The 21,331-nt window shown below is 34.7% G+C and overlaps 4 protein-coding genes across 4 annotated transcripts; 3 read left to right on the top strand and 1 right to left on the bottom strand.

The window, feature by feature from the left end:
• Positions 1 to 7,621: 7,621 nt before the first annotated feature.
• Positions 7,622 to 8,527, bottom strand: LOC133324854 (deoxyhypusine hydroxylase). The gene has a single exon (XM_061533684.1). It carries the CDS (start codon positions 8,525 to 8,527, stop codon positions 7,622 to 7,624), a length of 906 nt encoding a protein of 301 aa, XP_061389668.1.
• A 1,288-nt stretch (positions 8,528 to 9,815) lies between these two features.
• LOC133324861 (ficolin-1-A-like) lies at positions 9,816 to 11,334 on the top strand. The gene is made up of 3 exons (XM_061533691.1): positions 9,816 to 9,826; positions 10,650 to 11,129; positions 11,190 to 11,334. Exons 1-3 carry the CDS (start codon positions 9,816 to 9,818, stop codon positions 11,332 to 11,334), a joined length of 636 nt encoding a protein of 211 aa, XP_061389675.1.
• Positions 11,335 to 12,486: 1,152 nt separating this feature from the next.
• On the top strand, positions 12,487 to 14,045 carry LOC133324860 (MORN repeat-containing protein 3-like). Its single transcript, XM_061533690.1, has 4 exons — positions 12,487 to 12,940; positions 13,003 to 13,187; positions 13,745 to 13,831; positions 13,911 to 14,045. The coding sequence occupies exons 1-4, from the start codon at positions 12,487 to 12,489 to the stop codon at positions 14,043 to 14,045; spliced, it is 861 nt and encodes a 286-aa protein (XP_061389674.1).
• Positions 14,046 to 16,202: 2,157 nt separating this feature from the next.
• LOC133324852 (conserved oligomeric Golgi complex subunit 7) lies at positions 16,203 to 19,388 on the top strand. The gene is made up of 2 exons (XM_061533682.1): positions 16,203 to 16,703; positions 17,579 to 19,388. The coding sequence occupies exons 1-2, from the start codon at positions 16,203 to 16,205 to the stop codon at positions 19,367 to 19,369; spliced, it is 2,292 nt and encodes a 763-aa protein (XP_061389666.1). The 3' UTR covers positions 19,370 to 19,388.
• The last annotated feature ends 1,943 nt before the right edge of the window (positions 19,389 to 21,331 follow it).

The raw sequence follows: 21,331 nt of genomic DNA, 5'->3' as shown, positions 1-21,331 counted from the left end.
TTTTCATTTGAAAATAATTAATAATTACACCACAATTTGCAAATCAGGAGGAGGCACTACTAGGCCGGCCGAGCAGCATTTGTGGGGGAGGTGAAACGGCACAGTATGGGTATGGTGGAATGTATGGATGGGATGATTCATATGGCTGGCGGCGGCGACGAGTCATTCTCATACACAGGAACAACAACAACGAGGGCATAACAAAATACACATGTGGTGCATAACGTCAAAATATGCGAATGACAGGCATGGATACCATGGCATGGTACAATGTCGTCACCAACCAACCAACCAGTTAGCCAAACGTCTGTCGACGATCATCATAAATCAAACTAGAAATAGTTTAAACAAACCTAATTTTAATTTTAGTGTTATTTTTTTGGCCAGCAACAATAACCAAGCAACTTCATCATCACAAGATGATGATAATTTACCTTTTTATTCCTAGGCGGCGTGAGTTCGTTGGTTGTGTGTGAGCGTGTGGTGTTTGCTTTGCTTGCGCAGTTTTTGTGTAATCACCATCACCAGAGACGACTACAAGCTAAAAATTTGGTTTTACAAACACAGGAAAAAGAATTCTGAAATTGTTGACTTCACTTGGGCAAGATAACAACACTTCTTCATTGCTCGATTTTAATTTTATTCATTTGTGGTTACGTATAATTTTTGCTTCACCATTTTTTCTTTTCAATTTCACACATTAACGACGTCAAACTTTGTTATATATATATACGTATATATATACAGAGAAATAGAAATATGTTCTTTTCTTCTAACACAGCATGAGGAGGAAGAACGATTTTTTTCTTGTATTATTTGGATTCTATAATTTTGTTCTCTCGCTTCGCAGCTTGGCCGTTAACGACGACAACAAAAATCACTAAACTTTTCTTTGTAGCAACACTTGAACACTTTTGCAAACATTGCATTTATTTATTGCGACAATTTTATGGCAGGTTTTATTCATTAAGCCATTTATAAATATACTACATATATGTCAATTTGATTTCAATACTTTTTTCGTTTCACACGGTAGGTAATTCTCAAATTATTGAATATCTTCTGCAATGCGAAAATCCGACGACGACGATACGATTGTGAGTGTGCAGAAAAAAGTGTGTACAACATACACATACGGAAAAAAATGGTCGTCAACTTAAATGTCAGTCAAATTGAACAAATGAACGAGTATGTGTTCTGTGAACGTGAACTATCGGAACTTTGTGATAACATTTTACAGTGAGTAGTGTAAGAATTAATGATTTTTACAGTGGATGGAGTCATGTCATAGTTCAAGGTGTATGCATCAACTACAACAACTAAAATTTTACTAAAACATAGAAATTACATGCTGAAAATTAGTTATTGACATAAAGAAACAAAAACAAATTAATTTTACAAAATTTTAAACTTACAAATTTGGACATATTTGAACTATTTTTATTTAATTTTGAACTATTTCTCACAAATAACCTATGGGATTCTGAGATATTAACGATACAATTATGTAGGTGCGAAATTTGTGTTAAGAACAATCCTACGTGTTTAATATTATTCTAAATCTCTCATTCTGAAAGAAAAGATATGTTGGGAGGTCAATTGGACTTTATTGGGTATAGACCTTCAGCTGAAAAATTTGTTTGACAATTTTCTTTACAAACAGAAAGAAAAAAGTTTAAAACCATATGATTGTCACTTACACCTTATTAAATACACCTTGAGTATAATTATTACAAGGTAGGGCACAACTACCAACTGATCACAATTTTTCTCAAGGTTGCTTGTTCTATCAAATCAAAATACATATTTTGTGTTGAATACTATGTCAAATAAATTCAAAATAAATTGAAATATAGTTACTTTTTTGTTATTCAACTCAAGCTGTCCAACCTTGTATTATTGTACCTTGCTACAGATCAAGACCTGCCGCAAGTAAACCTGATTAATACAAAATTGGGACATACTTAGAATTTTACAAGGTATATTATTAAAACCGCCCAGGTAGCATTCGAAATAGGAAAACAGCTGCTATTTCTCAAGTTAAATGCCAAGTCAAGACAGAAAACCTGAGAAACACCTGATTTGAGCTGGTGTCACTGATTGACCTTATTAATAGACCATGTAATTTTAGAATAATATTTATATCAAAATAGTCTGGTGTGAACCTAGTTTTTCATTTTTTTTGTTAAAAATAATTGATAATATAAAGGAAAGAAGTGTTATCGTAGTAAAAAATAGTAAATTCTTGTAGTACGGGAATAGATCAAATTTGTTAATGGGAAAAATATGTTCCCAGGGTATGATATAACGCATGGTACAATTATAAAAGGTAACAGCAAATCCCAGCTGATTTGATTCCAACGTAATACTAGTGTCAATATGAATTTGACAAATTATGTTTTTAAAAATCACCCAACAGGAAAATTGGGAACGCATACAATTTGAAATTGTTCATTATTAAATGTGCTCCCGTATTCAACCTTCTCAATCTGCCTGCTGGGAAAGTTTGAGCAAGCAAATCTTTCTTCAAGGAACAGCTCGCTATTCCCTGTATTTTCATATGTGTTACACATATATATGGCAATGGCTCAATTATAGGAAAGATGTGGAAGCGATAGAAATATAAATTTTATAGATTTTCATTCATGTTTTTCAATTTTTATTTTGAGGATTCGAAAATATTTCATTTTCAAAATAAAAATAATTTGATGATAATTTGTTTGTTTGTTTACATTTTTCTGTCAAATGAGTTGACACTAGTAGAACTTACAACAACAAATTTCCATGTGGTTGTTGTATCGTTTTTTGTACAACAACACTTGCTGTTACCTTCTATTATTATACCATGGATATAACGGTACCCCGAAATATTCCGTATTTTAGGGAGTTATTAAACGAAATGGTCGTTATTTGGTACTTTGAGTTTCCATTGGATAACAATTCTCTTTACAAAAAATTATAAATATTAAACGAAATTGTAAATATTATGAGGATTTATTTTTTAGGGCGTTTTCAATCAAATTTGCATAAATTTAGCATTCTCATAGCATAGCAAATCACCCTACTATAAATTAGCATATTAGTCCATTTTTATTTTTATTATAGCTCTCTTTTTATTTGATATTTTTGAGTATTCAGGGAAGGTTTCGAACCAAATAGGCGATAATACAAAATTGTAAATATTATGAGGATTTATGTTTTAGAGCGTTTTTCAATCAAATTGTCATAATTTTAGAATTATCATAGTATAGCACATCACCCTACTAAAAATTAGCATATTAGTCCATTTTTTTATTATAGCTCTCTTTTTATTTGCTATTTTTGAGAATTCAGGGAAGGTTTCGAACCAAATAGGCGATAAGCATTTACTAGTTTTTACTTTTTTTCCATATCGCAAAGTAAAAAGTCTATTGCACGGGAACAAATTATTTCATTTCAGTTGAACAGTCTAATAAATAGACACTACAAAACTCTATATATTCTTCATTCAAAAACGAACTTATAGAACCCTAAGCTAAACAGCTGTTCGTTTTGATTTCATTTTGTTTGTGAAATCAGCTGATGTTGCAGCAGCAGTGAAATTCAAAAGTGATAGTGTGTACACCGCTTTAGACTTTTCAATACAAGATGTCGAAAATCGGTTTACTTATCCCTACAGCCCAGTTACCCAAACAGCTGTTTGATTCCCCGTCCGCCGACTTTCGACCCCGGCATCCCTATGATAACATGTTTTGTTTTGATTCTCTTTCATTAGTTACGTTTTGGACCTATTTCTGCTAATTTCGAACGCCGTCAAATTTAAAAAATTCCGCCATTGTACTTTTAAATGTTTACCCGATCAGCTGTTTGATTCCCTGAACAGCTGATATTGTTGACAACCAAGCCTAATCGGTCGATTTGTTTTGATTCCCCTATTCGGCCCGATTTTCGACCTAAGAGACACTAATCCTAATCGGTGTTTATTTTGATTCTGGCTTTTATCAGTTACGTTTTGACTCAATTTCGTCAAATCCCACAACGCCGTCAAAACTTTATAGAAACGGCATTGTACTTTTTCAACTTTTTCTTTTAAAAGCCCGTCGCAACCCAAGCAATTCCAGAGGAAGTCTACCGTGCTGATGCCACATTGTTCGTCTTTCCTGGCTGACTGCTACTGCCTTCATTCCAAAGAAACAAAAAGCCCGCATTTAATTATTATTTAAAGTGCTTAATTTACAAAAAAAATACCAAGATAAAATGAGGGTATGTTGCCTCTGCAGGAAGAAATATATTCCTGGTACTGGTTCCTTCTTCGTTGTGCCCAAAGATGAACGTCGGCGCAAACTATGGATAAAGGTGTGTCGAAAGAACTTGACACCAAGCGATATGGTGTGTGGCGATCATTTTCTGCCCAAGGAGATTATCAAGGGTGGCAAGCGTAATATGCTGCTGCCCTGTGCTGTGCCATTTCTGCCAATACAGGATAGTCCGGACGAGGAGGATGAAGAGGAGGAGGAATGTTCTGTGATTGAGTATGTGGAATATTTTGTTGATAATCCTGTGTTATGAATTTAGTTTTTTTTTTATTTAAGAGATGACAATTCAACAACCACAGGTGGTTCAATGTCGCTGAATGGCACAAAAGCGCCTAAAAGGAAGATCAGGAAAAAACATGCTGAGGTGTTTATAGAAAACGATCCCTTGGGTGATCCCGTCGATATGGGAACCCAAACGGAGTAAGTATTGATGGAAAACACAATTTCTGTGTGTCCTTACATTTAAATTGCTCCGTAAAATAGTTCCGTACTTTTTGTAGCCTCCTATATGCAGGAGAATGAACAACACAAGAAGACCATTAAAAAATTGGAAATGGAAATACGAGATTTAAAATTAATGGTACATCAGTTAAACAGCGCCGTCGAGGGTATGCATCAAATATTTACCGAGGGACAGGTGCGTAAGATAATGGGACGAACTAATGTAAATTGGCGATGGCCGGATATTGCAAGTGCTTTGGTGCTGCACCAAAAGGGGCCCAAGGCATATAGACATTTGTATAATAAGGGTTTTCCACTGCCCGCCGTTTCTTCGCTGCAACGATGGTGTAACCGCTACGATGTTGAGGAGGGTGTCCTAAAGACGGCAATTGAATTTCTCAAAAACAAATCTGAATTGGCGGCTGAAGATAAAATTTGTGTTTTGTCATTTGATGAAATGCGGGTAAAAGCGAGTGCTGATGTGGTGGTGGAATCCACCACCAAGACAATGCAAATTGTAATGGCGCGGGGTCTGCGAAAGTCATGGAAACAAATTGTATATTACAATTATGATAATCGAATGAGAGTGGAGACTTTAAATGAGGTAATAAAGGCATTGCAAAATGCTGGTTTTCCTGTTCTCGCCTTGTCGTGTAATATCAACGAGAGGAATTATGCGCTATGGCAGGAATTAAGTGTTAGCACGGGTAAGTAAAATGATTTTTATATTTTTTGAATATTTTTAATAGTGTTTTTTTAGATAAGCCATGGTTTCCAAATCCTTGCAATCCGGAGCAAAAAATCTTTACATTTGCCAATCCCCCACAATTACTGAAATTGCTACACAATCAATTAATGGATACGGGTTTAGTTTGTAATAAAAATCTGTTAAGCTCTTCTACACTCATTGAGCTATTGAATTATCATAAATCTGATGCCAAAAGACGTGTCAAACTTGATTTAACCGATGAGCATTTTTCAGAAGAAGGTTTGTGTTTTTTAGAGTAAATGGTAAATTTGAAAATAAATACGATTTTTATTTTTTTAGCAAAGGAAGACATTAATCTAATTAGGGAAATATTTTCCAAGACCACATCGAATGCCTTGAAACGTTGTCACAGCTTTAAATTGAATTTCTACAAACCATTGGAAATGGCTGATTTTCTATGGCTTATTAAGGAATGGTATGATATTATGAATTCATCTACAGATAATTTACATAGGCCGGGAAAGGTGAGATATACACCATAGTGGGATACACCCATATACAAATTATAGAAATTTGATTATTCATTTTTGTATTTATCCCAAGGAAGCATATGGTAGTGTCTTCCCTAAACAACAGGAAATTCTCGCGGAACTCAACAAATTGGCAGCCGAACCAATGATACCACAAACCAAGGATTTGGCACTTTTCCAAAAAGCCATATTAACAACCAACAATGGCCTGGCAATGCTTCATGAATATATTAAGGATCATTATATGCCTGTGATATTAACTCGTCGTTTAAGTTTAGATGTTATGGATGAATTAAAAAATACTCTCGGTGAAAACAATATCCAAGCCTCTAGTAAAGAACTAAAGCAAAAATTGAGGAGATATATTTTGGGTAAAACAAATGATATTTTATTTTTTTGTTCAAATTTTAATTTTAATTTATTTCCGTTTAAATAGCTCGCAACATAGATAGTATAATAGGGTTTGGTGAGGCTAAACCTGAAACAAATGAGAATCCTTTGAGTTCCGAAAATAGTAATAATAATGATAGCACTGAAGCTACATCATCTCCAACAAACAAAATTGTGATTGCCTCGAAAAAAGCCCCTAAAAAAGCAACAAATACCATTGAAGTCAATACCACAAAATCCCCAAATCTCTCAAACGAAGATGTTGATATGGAGGTCGATGATGGCCACCATCATCATCATGACGATGAGATCGATATGAATGATTTTATACACATACACAATGTTGGAGAAAATGAAGTAATGTTAGAGTATATTCTAGGTAAGTATATATTTTAATATTTATTATTAATTTATTTTTTTAATGAACATTTGAAAAAAAAACTTTTCTTTACCAGAACCCTCAGAAACGCCAACATCAATGGTTACAAATTCCACAACAACTACAACCCAGCCAACTAATACAAACCAAAACCAGCAAAGTATATCCACCGAATCATCGACATCAACAAATATGGTCGTTGACGAATCTGAGGAAGATAATTTTGATGAAATTATCGAACAATTAAATGATTGGGAACAATATTTTCCCACCACTATTGAACCGGTAACAACAGCAACGATACTAACAACAACACAGACGACGACCACAACAACAACGCCAAATTTATTTCCCATTTAATGTTTGCTTTAATATATATTTTTGTATGAATTTTTTGTTTTTTTATCGAATAAAAATTATTTTAAATTATGAAACATATTTTTTTGCTTTAATTTAAAATTACGTTTTCATGTAACATTTTGTACATTTGTTAAATATTGTTAATAAAATAATAATTAATTTTTTCAAGACCTAAACAAGGCATGGCTTTTTTAAAATATTGTTCAATGTTATATTTAAAAAAATATATTTTTTCATGGCGTCAATTTTTAAAATAATTTCTAAAGACCTAAACAAGGCGAGGATTTTTTATAGAATATTTATAAAAAAAATAATAAAAAATCCGTAACGTTGTGAATAATTTTAAAACATTCACCTGAAATGAAAATGCATTTTATTTAATTTTCCAATAGTATTTATATATTTTAATTTGTTTTTTTTTTATTTATATATTACTAAGAAATATAAAATCATATTTTTCTTGTTTTATTTTCTTATAATTAATACCCAACCAATGTAGCTACTCTGCATTGTCTCGTTATTCTTCTTTAATATTTAACAAGCCATCGGCATATTGAAATTCGGGACTATTTTCATATTCACACATGTCCAGGGCAATGACACAGGACTCTTTGACAACACGTTTTTCATCTGCCGCATAACGGCTTAAAATATCTATACACTCCTCGGTGGCAATTGCACCCAGTGCTTCGGCGCATTCATGTCGTACCATTTCATTTTCCAGGCGATCTTCTAAATTCTCTTTGAGATAGGGTATGCTACAGGGTTCTTGTAATTGACCCAAAACAAATGCCACTTCATGACGGAATAGAGCCGAGGCATCTTTCAGGCCCTCGGTTATGGCCAAAACCGATTCTTCCGTTCGCATATTGCGCAAACTGAACATGGCACGATAACGGTCGAAAAGACTTTGTTTGGGATCCAAATAGATTGCCTTGAGTTCATCGACAGTTTTATTTTTCTCAGCCGGGGGTGAGGGATCTACCGAGGCATAGGGATTGTTATCATCCACTTTTTGTCCACTTTGTAACCATTTCACACGATCCAAGGCAATGGAACAAGTTTCGGCTACCTCCACCACGGGATCGTTTTTATACTTCTCCAAAATGGGTATAATTTCAGCATCTCCAATGGCACCCATTGCTTCGGCTGCCTCATGGCGTACCATTGGTTCTTGGCTTGTGTCTTCCAAGACTTTTGTTAGAATACCCAAAGCTTTGCTGTCTTGCATTTGTCCCAAACAATAGGCCAATTCATGTTTGAGCAAGGCTGAATCATCAGCAAAACCACGGCTTATCTCCTCGATGGCCAATTCTCCGCCGAGATTTTTTAACGTGAACAAAGCACGAAATCTTTCCTTTAGTGGACGTTCCTTATTGTTTAGAACTGATCCTATTTTGCGTATTTGTTCCTGGGTTACCATTTTGCCGATTGGATGTCACCTCTCTCTCCCCGTATGAATGAATGTTTATCAACACGTGAGCAGAGAACAAAGTGTAGGGTATAATCGATATGACGGCGTCAAATTGTTTGTTTTGCTGGCGTTTGACATTTTCAAATGGTTTGTATAAGTGTAATCACGGCTGGCCATGTCTAAAAGCCAATTATTGGTTTTTTACACAGAAATTGACAATTGCCAGTGTTATAAAAATTGTTTCATGTTAATTTTATTATAAAATCACCGATATTATGGCTGGGGAACAAATTAATTTTAAATCCTATTTATTTAATAGTACGTTTACATTGTAGTGGATTTCATTAACCAGATAATTTCATTATGCCAGATAAATCCTTATAAAGTAGGTAACCCGTTAAAAAATTATAATGTAAATGTCGCCAATTGAGATTTTCAAAACTTTAAGGTCACAATTGTGCTCATACTTTGACAACTTTACAAAAAAGATTGCAATTATTATTATAGTACGTTTACATTTAACCGGATTTCGTTAACCCAGTTGGTTTCAATTGTCCATTCCTTTACACATATGTCAAATAAATCCTCATAAAGTAGATTAACAAATAAATCCCCAGTCATAATATATGTCAAATAAATCCTCATAAAGCAGGTTAACCCGGTAAAAAGTTCTAATGTACAAGGAGTTTAACCCAGTAAAATGTTCTAATGTATATGCCGTTTTACATTCTGGAATAGAGAACAAGTTCTCCTAATAGAAAGCCATAATTTCAGTGGAAGTCTATTTAGTTTAGTTGTATATTTTTCAATCAAAAAATCCCCTTTTCCAAATTCCAAAATTAAAAGAAAAAATACAAACAACGTATTTATAAAATTGACCCCTTAATGACTTATTTATATGACCATTATCACATTTAATAATCTCTCGACAATGAATTGAGTTCAATTTCTTTATTCGTTCCTATTAGTCAGCAGCCAATAGCTAGTTGGAGCACATCTTCAAGATGCTGATAAAATTTGTTGGTGTTTATTTCATTTTATTTTTATTATTATTAATTCAACAACTGGCCTTTAGTGGAGCAACAGATGAGGTATGGTTTTGAAATTGTTTATTCTTTTATAAATAATATTAAATAAATTAAAAAAAATCGTATTTTTTATCCTCCATTAGCTCTCAGAGTGTGAACAGAATGAACTGGAATTGTATCGCCAACTTTTCCTTCGCTTAAATTTAATCATTAAAAATAATGCTGAGATGAAGAGTGAACTAGGGGATATAAGGGAGCAGTTGAAATCCATGGCAGAAGGGTAAGTTGCGGCGCACTCAATTACGGCCGTGGTGAAAAAATTGTCAAACCCTAAAAAGGTCCGAAATTATAACAAATAAATATATGAAATTTTGCATTTGGAAAAATAATAAATCAATTTTTAATTTTTTATTAAAAAATAATAATACAACAAATATATATACGATTTTTATATATAACGATTTTATAGTATAGAAAGTTTTATTTTTTGCCTTTTTTGTGGGAGATATACTGAAACGTGGACCATGGTAACACTTGTTATCAATCAAAAGTAAACAGACAATTTTCATCGAATTTTACTGAATATTACTGATATGCTATAGGTCAAAAAGCGATTTTTTTTATCCGATTATCCGATATTTTCAGTTTTTCGTCACATGCTTCATAGGCCTAATTGGATATTAAGATTTATATATGCCAAAAATAATGAAATTTTCAAGACCGATTTTATGGCAGGTATACCAATCAAATCTTGGTCCCATCTACCCAGTTATTTGCGACTTGCATAGGGTAAAATACAATTTTTAATTAAAATTGGTTGTGTATTAACGATTTTATTGGTCAAAATTGTGAATTTTTCAAGACCCATTATATGGAAGGTATACAAAATCTTGATCCGATCTATGCAATTTTTTGTCACTAGCTTTTTAGACAAATAATAAGCATTTTTGAAAAATTTCAACCACATACGATAACCGCTTCTATATTAGGCAGCTGTTAATATGAATAGGGCCGAGGAACTTGAATAAATACCGGAAATAGTAGGAGATTATTATTTACGTTTCAAAGCCAGTTTAATTATTTTCCCCTTTATATATTTTCAGCTACAATACCAGAACGGAATGTTCCTGTGGTGGCTACACCGACAAATTTTTAGCTGACAAATTCCCCAATTTTGGCAACGATTGGATAACAATACAACGGCGTTTTAATGGAGCCGAGAATTTCGACCGCCCATGGTTAGATTACAAAAATGGTTTTGGAAATAATCAACAAGAATTCTTTATTGGTTTGGAAAAACTATATACCCTAACTCAATCCAGTCCGCATGAATTGCTCATAGTTCTGCAAGATTTTGATAATGTTGTACGATATGCCCGCTATGATATCATACGATTGGGTTCAGAAAATGAAAAATATAGTATCAAAGAATTGGGAAAATATTCGGGTACAGCGGGCGATTCTTTGAGTTATCATAAAAATGCAAAATTTTCAACATCGGATCGTGACAATGATGGGCATGCCAGTTTAAATTGTGCCCAGAAATTTGGTGGTGGCTGGTGGTATCAGGCATGTCATGAGAGGTAAGTTCGGAGGTCACAAATAATATATTTTTATAAATTAATATTTTGTTTATTTTCAAGCAATCTGAATGGACATTATATCAAAACTGATCACGATCTCAGCTATGCTTCTGGCATTCATTGGAAAACTTTCCGTCCCAATTGGTATTCTTTGAAATTTTCACAGATGATGGTGCGACCAAAATCAAATAGGAACAGAAAATAGAAAAAACGATCTAATAAGTTTTTTTTTGAAGAAATAATAAAAGTTGCAAGGTATGATTTGTAAAGTTGTGTTCGTTTAAATTTTAAGGCAAATTGCGCACTGGCTTCTGTAAGGCGAGGATTTTTCAGGAATAATTGTTTCCATGGGCATGGATTTTTAAGGAATATTTTTTCCCCCAGAGCTCTTAAGATGCTGATTTTTAAACAATATTCTTTTCCCAGAACTCTTAAGGCGTAGATTTTATAGAATAATTTTTCCCAGAGCTCTTAAGGAGCGCATTTTTAAAGAATATTCTTTTCCCAGAAGCCTTAAGGTGCGGATTTAAAGCGTTGCAAAAAAGCTTGTCATGGTCGATGTATCAATCCTAACCTCAGCCTCTTTATTCACATTTTTGTTTTTTTCTTTTCGATTTTTTCAACGTTGTTTTTCTCTCAGGATGATCAAAAATGGTCATTGCTGAGTTATCACACCTAACCTCAAACCTCTCTTCTCCCGTTTTTTTTTTTTTTGCATTTTTATTTAATTTTCCGGATAAACACCATGAACCACTGGTCTCTGAGTAAAATAACTGCTAATATGGCATCCGAGCATACTTATTTTAACCTAACCACTTGACTTCAAACTTTAACCTAACTTTTTGTGACACCAATGTCTCAGGCAATGTATCCTCATACTCGCAAATTGTTTTCTTTTTCCTTTCATGTATCCTCATACTCGCAAATTGTTTTCTTTTTCCTTTATCCCACAAACTGTCTTGCCAGAAACAAAAATTAGAAACCATGAAATCGTGTCTTGGTAATAAAATATTTCGCGTGACTCTTATCAATTTGATCAATTTGTAACTGTCATATTGGATTAGCATCTAAACACACCTGAGAATGGGAACACCAGCCCCACAATTATGGCGAACTAGAATGCAATCAAATACACAAATTTAATGGTAATATTTCGATTGATTTGATTGGCAAAAAATGAAACCGCAAGTTAAACACGGAATAACATAGCTATTGAAATGTCGTTTGTTCCGACAACACGACAAATTAGGAATACAAATTAAGAATTGGAATTGGAAGGATGTTTCCATATCATGTTTGTCATTCGAATACATTTTATTTCTTTTTTTTATTTTAGAGAACCTGTCAGTTCTAAACCATGGCCTCCAAATATTACCACGAACAGCTGTGTGAAAAATATAATAATCCCTCAAAATCGGAATGTAATGGTTGGCGTAGTACCTTTTATTATCCGGGCGGTGGAAATTATCGCGGTTATTGGTCAAGATCTCAACATCATCGTTTTGGTGTCAAAGAATCGAAAAGCCATCTCATTTACGACGGCCAATGGAAGGAGGGAAAGAGACATGGTTGGGGTATGATGCGTCGTCGTTTACAAAATGGTACAATGGAGAGGATATATGCCGGACAGTGGCAAAACGATAAAAAGTGTGGTGAAGGGAAACAATTTTATGCGGATGGTAGCATCTATTATGGTTGGTGGTTGGATAATCGTCGCCATGGTTTGGGAATACAATGGTATGGTTCGGGTGAGATATATTTGGGTGAATGGCAGGTGGATGTACGGCATGGTTTGGGTGTTATGTTTTATGGTGAGCAAATTAATTCTATTAATATTTGAATTTTATAAATTATTTTTGTTATTTTATTGTAGCAAATGGCAACCGTTATGAGGGCTATTTTGCCCGGGGCTTTAAAAATGGTGAGGGCACATTTTATCACATGCTCAGTGGGCAAATACAAAAAGGCATATGGCAAGATGATATATGCAAGGTATCGATGCTGCAGGATGAATTTCGTCAACAGACCCATAAACCTACACCATATCCCATACCTCTCGTAAGTAAAAAGAAGCTAGCAGAAGAATTTTTAGTAAGAAGGAGTAAAAAGTCCTATACATCTACTGCTATAAGCAGTAGGACGGCTACAACTACAACATGTCTTAATAAACAGCAAACTTTATCCGCATTTTTGGTTTAAAATTCGCAAAATTAAAATAATTTTGACAGCTCTAGGGGAAATCATCTGGCCTTATCGGACAACCATGAGCCATAACAACAACAGCTGACACCCTGATGTGTTTATCCGATAAAGCTATGTCAAAAAAAAATGTTATCAGACCTAAACTCAAACCTCTCCTCACCATATTTTTCCTTTTTATTTAATTTTCAAGATAAACACAAATGACTACTGGTCTCTGGGTAAAGCAACTGCTAATATGGCAGCCACACAGGAACTTTAAAGACTATAAACTCATATTTCAGGAGATTTTAAGTTCATTCTTTATAATTGACGGATCTCGCACTATATAACCTCACTTTCTAAATCATCTCTGAAATACCCCCATAAATCTTTCTAAAAACAAATACCAAAATCTTTATTCCCTTAAATTTCAGTTACGTCTGGCCTGTCCCACGGAATTTATTCGTAAACTTTTTGCCGACTATAATGATCGTGTGAAAATCTCATGCAATTCCCCGAAGGTAAGTTTGGATAATTTAAAAATAAATTTCTCTTTTTTACAAACTATTAACCGAAAATTAGGCATTAAATTGTTTAAAGTTTGTGGAGAAATTTCGAATGCATATCAAATTAGAACCCAAAGCTATGACAAAATCCAAATTCGTATTGGATGATTTAGATGTTCCGTGTACATGCAAAATGCGTGAGAAATTAATACAACTTCGTGAATTATAAAATGCGGCTATTTATTTTAATTTGTATTATTTCGTGAAGAATTACTAAAATTTTGTAAATTTGTTGTTGTTTTTTTCGAACAGGTCTTTCAAAAAATTAACAAATAAAGGATAACAAAACTAAATGGAAAAGTTGTTTTATTAAAAAAAGGATATTTAAAAATATATATGGGATGCCAATAAGATCCCAACTCTGTAAGTGACCACGGAAGCATCGGCCTCCCTTTTCATAACACTATGGAACTTGAGAAATGTGGTATCAAGAAGAAGATCTGCTGAATTTTGTTAGCGGGGTTGCCCGTTTTTCCGATATCGATTGCTCCAATGCCTATAATGCTTGTCAAAATTTTTGTGAAATGACTTCTATTATAAAAATGTCAACAAAGACCAAATTTTTGACATTAGACTTGTGAAAAAACGCTGAATTTTGTTAGCGGGGTTCCCTCATTAATATATCATAGATAACTAACTCATTGGATAACACTTTTTACAGGACATAAAAGGTATTGAAAATCACAATTTTCCGGACCCTGCCAGAGCATACAACCCTGTTACCCAAACAGCTGTTGCATGGCCTATAAATAAGTTCACCCAGGCAGACCAGCTGATAAAGTTTGCTGTCAAAATGCATTATTGTGAATTGACATCCATTATGAAAACGTAAACAAAGTCATGACATTAGACTTGCAACTGCTGACGTTCCTCGCAGAATCAAAACAAAACAAGAATTTTTTTAATAAGATTCAAATAGTAAAAATACTGTGAACCACCCTGTGAACCCTGTTTTCGCACGTCATCGATAACATCGATAACACAACAGCTGATAGAAAAACAAAACAAAAATAACCAGCTGATATTGTTGTTGAGCAGGCCTAATCGGTCGATTTGTTTTGATTCCCCTATTCGGCCCGATTTTCGACCTAAGAGACACTAATCCTAATCGGTGTTTGTTTTGATTCTGGCTTTTATCAGTTACGTTTTGAAGCAATTTCGTCCAATTCCACAACGCCGTCAAAACTTTAGAAACGGCATTGTACTTTTTCAACCAACGCCACGCCAATTATTTTTATTATTTTATTAATTTATTAATTTTAATTAAATTCAAACGAGGAAACAGAGGATTTACAAGACAGATAAGCAGAGGAGTTACAAATCTACGCCTTAAAAAAAACAGGAAACAGTATTGTATTGTAAGTATTGAATAATTTCTGAAAAGATTTCCGGAACTTTGGTGCATCATATACATATATAAATATATACGGGAGCTATATCTAAATCTGAACCGATTTTTAGGAAACTTTGCATACATCATTCTATACTCAATGCAGTACGCTGTACCAAATTTCGTGCAAATCGAAACATATATAGGGACTTTGGTGCACCATTTACCTGAAATCGGACGAAAATATATATGGGAGCTATATCTAAATCTGGACCGATTTTCACGAAACTTGGCAGACATCACTCTAGGCTCAGTTCAGTAATTTATGCCAAATTTCGTGCAAATCGAAAGATGTATTGGGACTATGGTGCAACATTTACATTAAATCGGACGAAACTATATAGAAATCTGGACCGATTTTCACGAAACTTGGCAGACATCATTCTAGGCCCAATTCGGTACGCTGTACCAAATTTCGTGCAAATCGAAACATATATAGGGACTTTGGTGCACCATCTACCTGAAATCGGACGAAAATATATATGGGAGCTATATAGAAATCTGGACCGATTTTCACGAAACTTGGCAGACATCATTCTAGGCCCAATTCAGTACGCTGTACCAAATTTCGTGCAAATCGAAACATATATAGGGACTTTGGTGCACCATCTACCTGAAATCGGACGAAAATATATATGGGAGCTATATCTAAATCTGGACCGATTTTCACGAAACTTGGTAGACATCACTCTAGGCTCAGTTCATTAATTTATGCCAAATTTCGTGCAAATCGAAAGATATATTGGGACTATGGTGCAACATTTACATTAAATCGGACGAAACTATATATGGGAGCTATATTTAATATGAACCGATTTTCGATTTTCAGGAAACATAATTCCGTGGACTTAGCTGACCGCTACTGCCCCAACAGCTGCTAATTCTATTCAAACACAATTAAAAAGAAATCAATATCAATATTCCATTAACCGAAAAATGGATATTTCCGCACTATCCGAAGATAAATTCGATGCTGTCGATTGGATAAATGAAAATTTCAAAAAATATAGTGAAGAAAACAAATCATCAACTGCCGGTGGTCGGAATACAGACCAGACTTCTGCCGGTGGCGAAGGTAATGATCGAGTGGCCATTGAATTCATCAATAGCTATGTTTCCAAACTCCAGCTGTATGTCCAGCAAGTGAATTATGCTGTGGAGGAGAGTAGCCAACAATTGGTAGCCAGTTTACCGAAAATTGTCAAAGATGTTAAGGCCTTGCATACGGATGTTCGTGCGCTGCAGGGTCGTATGTTGGAAATGCGTCAGGAGGTGGCTGCAGTGCAGGAGGAAACCGGTGAATGTATGGCCACATTGGAGAAATTGAATTCAAAGCAAATTAAATTGCAGACTGCAAAGGAGTCGCTGCAGGAATCGGATGGTTGGGGTAATTTAATATCCCAGCTGGAGGATAGTTTTGAAAAGAATGATTTGAAGGTGAGATTTTTTTTGGGGAATTTCAATTACTTTTTTACAAGGGAATAGATTATGCAGAATAACCTTTAATATGTGGCATCTTTTTCATAGAAAATCAGTAAGGAAAGTAGTAAAGTCGGAATGGGCCGACAATATGATACACTTCACCACTTTGGGTATATTCTACATACATACATATTCTACATATTCTCATAACAGACGTCGGCTTTTCGAAAGAACATTTGCATGAAATTGAACGAAAGATATATAAGAACATCGGTGCACCATTTCTATTAAAACGGACGAAAAAATATATGGGAGCTATATCAAAAACTAGTTCACAAAACATAAAACACATCATTCTAGACACAATTCAGTACCCTATGCCAAATTTCGTGCATATCGAAAGATATTTAGGGACTTGGGCGCATCATTTACCTTAAATCGGAGGAAAATATATATGGGAGCTATATCTAAATCTGAACTGAGTTTCACGAAACTTTACGTACGTCATTCTAGCACACGCTATGCCAAACTTCTAAATACTTATATATTATTCTATAAAGCTCTAAATCCGCAAATTTTTCCTAAATTTCGTCCTTGCAAAATTTCATCTAAATCGGATATATATGCGACCTGTACTTTGTTTACAATTTAACATCCACGGATGGATGGAGGGACACCATAAATCTACATAATTCTATGCATATTCTCAAAAGGAACCATGGGTCTATCTCGTTTCCATGGGTCTATCTCGTTTACAGTTTCGCTCGTCTTTTTCATCATTTTCAAGGTCCTAACCCAATTTTTTAACTTGATATCTAAGATTTTTTAATAAAAAATCGGTATTCCTTTTTGTCGATTTAATCTCAATTTTTCTTTCCTTCCCTTTACAGAGCGTTTGTGACAAAATTGCCGCCTTGCAAAAGAGTTTGCAAGCCCAAGAACAGCTACCCGGTCACGAAGATCGCAAATCTCAAGTAGAAGATTTTAAAAATCGCCTAGAAGCTTTGGCCTCCCCCAGCCTCGTGCAATGCTTTGCCGAAGGTAATATCGAACAAGCGCAACGTTATGTCAATATCTTTGCGGCAATTGAAAGGAAACCACAGCTTCTTCAATATTATTCAACGGTGCAAAAAACAGCATTACAACAACAATGGAAACAAACTCTCGAGATCCAAGCCACTGAGACGGTGGGCCAGCAACAACATTTCCTTAACCTCTTCTATGATCAGTTGCTGGAAAATTGTCAAAAACAAGTTAAATGGTGTGCTCAAGTGTTCGGAGGAGATGAGGAGGCCATACAGCAGCCATTACGGATGTTAGCAGAATTATTGCCATCTCTGCAACCCTCTCGAGATAATCACATTCTGCAGTTACTGAAAACCTGCAATGAACGATTGGAACTGCTGCAACAATTTGCCCAAGCTAATCACAATTTTGTGCTGCAATTAAATGCCTATCTGGAACAGTCGTCAATTGAACTAAGTGAAGATCTGAAGCAACAATTGTCCCATTCGATCTATGAATATTTCCATAAATTCATACAACAATACCCACGACTGGAAGAGACCCACCTCTCCACGCAAGTCGATAAGGTTTTAGTTTCCCAGTCACATGCCAGTGATGCTGTACGCCACCTGAAGGATAGTACCAGTAAACTCTTCGATTGGCTACACGAAGCTCTGCAACGTTGTAACAATATTACCAATGACCTGGCTCTCTGCAAGCTCATCAATTTATTGGGTGGCATTTTCAAGCGGCTCCTTGAACAATTTGCCAAAACTCAACGCCAGCTGACATTGAATATTGGTTCGAATGCCAATGCAGCAAATTCCGATAGCAACTGGTCCATGTTGCAATACACTCTGGCCCTATTGGAATGTCTGGCAGATTATCATCAAAAATTGCAGAAGTTTGAAAAGACCCTGCAGGAACGTTTGATGCAACTTAAATTGAAATTAGAAGAATCGCCCAAGAAGACATTAAATATCTATCAAACATTTGATTCGGGAGAAAGGCATAGACTCTTGAAAAATATTGAGGACTTACAGCAAAAACGCTTGGAGGATAATACCTCGACAACTGTGGGTATCTTCAGCAATATTTATGAGTCGCTGAAAACTTTCTTCACTGAAACACACGATATCACCTTGAATATCCTACTACAACCGCTGGAATCCCATTTGGCGGAGATACAACCTCCCGCTCAATTACAGCAGGGCCACATGCAAGATATGCCCGCCTTTAGTTTTGCCCCCCAAGAAAGTATTACACAAATTGGCCAATATCTTCTCACCCTACCACAACATTTGGAACCTTTACTACTGTCACCCTCCACACTACTCAAGCAAGCCTTGGAAATGTGTCATATTAAATATGCCCAAGCCATACCCTCAGCAGATATTCTCCTCTCGTTGGTTGTGGCCCAATGCTGTGTCCTCTATCAATCACAAATTTTACAAATCAAATCGATATCGAATGCCTCCTCAAAGCAATTGGCTGTCGACATTGAATATCTATCAAGTGTTGTCGAAGAATTGGGTTTATCTCTAACAACGTCATTAACTCAAATCTTGACACTGCTCAAGGCTTCACCGGAGAATTATTTGTCTCTGAGTGCGGGTTGTGAGCCACGTTTGGTAACAGCCATTCGGCAAATGCGCAATATTATCTCAACACAATAAGAGACGCGTGTGGCTAACGGTTTTCAACTGTATTTTCTATAATTTATGACTGTCTACCAGCTAGCCGTGTTTAATGCGTCTCTGTGTTGTAATTATTATTACTAGAAATTAAGAATCGCTTTTTTTGCGTAGGCATTCCGAAGAATTTTATTTTTATGTTGTTTACAACACAAACACATAATTTGCATAGTCTGTCATATGAAAAAAAATAATAAAAATAACAAGTGGCTGGTCTAACCGCATCGAACGTCATTTACCATATATGGAAGTAAATTGAAAATGCAGCAGTTACAACAAATCAATTTTTGTTCTCAATAAATACTCTATCAGAAAAAATATGCCAACTAAAAATCGGATACATTTGTGGATGTGGTTACCATAAGTGGAAGCAAGCAGCAGAAGAGGTAAGCAAATCTATATTTTTATATACTAAAAAGTATACATTTCGAAATTTAAAAAGGGTTTTCCAATATTGCACCATTCTCTTTCTATAAAAGTTTTTCAAGATTCGCCTTAAAGTGTGACTTACAATTCTTAATAGAAAACATTTTTTATCTTTAACTGCTTTTTTAGAAATCTTTTCCGGAGGGTATTTAAAACCTAATCCTATCTTTAACTGTCTTTGTTTAGAAAACTATTCCGGAGGCTATCATCAAATCATTTTAAATATTCAAGACTTGTATGAGCCTTGGAAAAAAATATTTTTTTTTTTTAAATTCAGGATTTGTCGGAGCCTCAAAAAAATATGTTTTGAAAATCCAGCCTTCTAGGAGCCTTAAAATAATATGTTCCGAAAATCCAGTCATTTTAGGAGCGTTGAATAAATGATTTTAAAAATCCAGGCTTTAAAAAATCATTTAAAAATTCAGGCTCTAAAAAAAATCATTTTAAAAATCCACGCCTTGAAAAAAATGATTTAAAAATCCACGACTTGAAAATATATGCTACACAAATCCACGCCTTATGAAAGTCCCTGTAAAATATTCTTTAAGAAATCCCCGCATTCTTATAGTCCTATAGCCATTAAAAAAATATTTATTTAAAAAATCCCCGCATATAGTTCTATAGGCCTTGAAAAAAATATTTATTAAAAAAATCCACGCCTTCATATAGTCCTTAAAAAAATTATTTATTAAAAAATCCGAGTCTTCTCATACCCCTTGATTTTTTTTAATCCAAGCATTCTTATAGTCCTAGTAAAAATATTTTTAAAAAATCTACGCCTTTACTAGTCCTTGAAAAATATTTTTATACTAGCATATGCCCGCAACTTCGTTAGCGAATGTAGGAAATATTTAAAAGTGTATTAACATCGACCATAAATTAAATTTGAGTACCATTTAGTACCAAATTTCATGATTCGAGCTCTAAAGATTCCCCCCATAGATATAATCCATCCTGCACCCCCACAGTGATCCTAAATCCAAGTTTCAGGATTCTAACTCTATTGGTTTACCCACAATTTAAATTTAGTACACAGTAGTACTTATTTCTATAACCTCCTTCCTCCCCTAAATCTACACTCCCACAGTCATCCTAAATCCAAGTTTCAGGATTCCAACTCTATTGGTGCACCCGCAATTCAAATCGTACCAAATTTAGTACATAGTTGTACCAATTTCCAAAACTTCCTACATACCCCAATCCTATACCCCCACAGAGATCCAAAATCCAAGTTTTAGGATTCCAACTTTATTGGTTGACCCACAATTCAAATTGTACCAAATTTAGAACAAAGTATTACGAATTTCTAAAACTTCTTACTTTACCCAAACCAACACCCCCACAGTGATCCTAAATCTAAGTTTCAGGATTCAAACTCTATTAGTTAACCCCCAATTCAAATTGTACCAAATTTAGTACAAAGTAGTACGAATTTCAACCAAAATTTAAATTTAAATTGTACCAAATTTAGTACACATTAGTACAAAATTTCTAAAACTTCCTACATATTTCAATGTT

The sequence above is a fragment of the Musca vetustissima genome, unplaced genomic scaffold, assembly GCF_032173495.1.
Source record: "Musca vetustissima isolate MV318-11 ecotype Yass unplaced genomic scaffold, APGP_CSIRO_Mvet_v1 utg4643, whole genome shotgun sequence".
Lineage (NCBI taxonomy): Eukaryota > Metazoa > Arthropoda > Insecta > Diptera > Muscidae > Musca > Musca vetustissima.
This window is presented reverse-complemented; position numbering and strand designations above follow the sequence as displayed.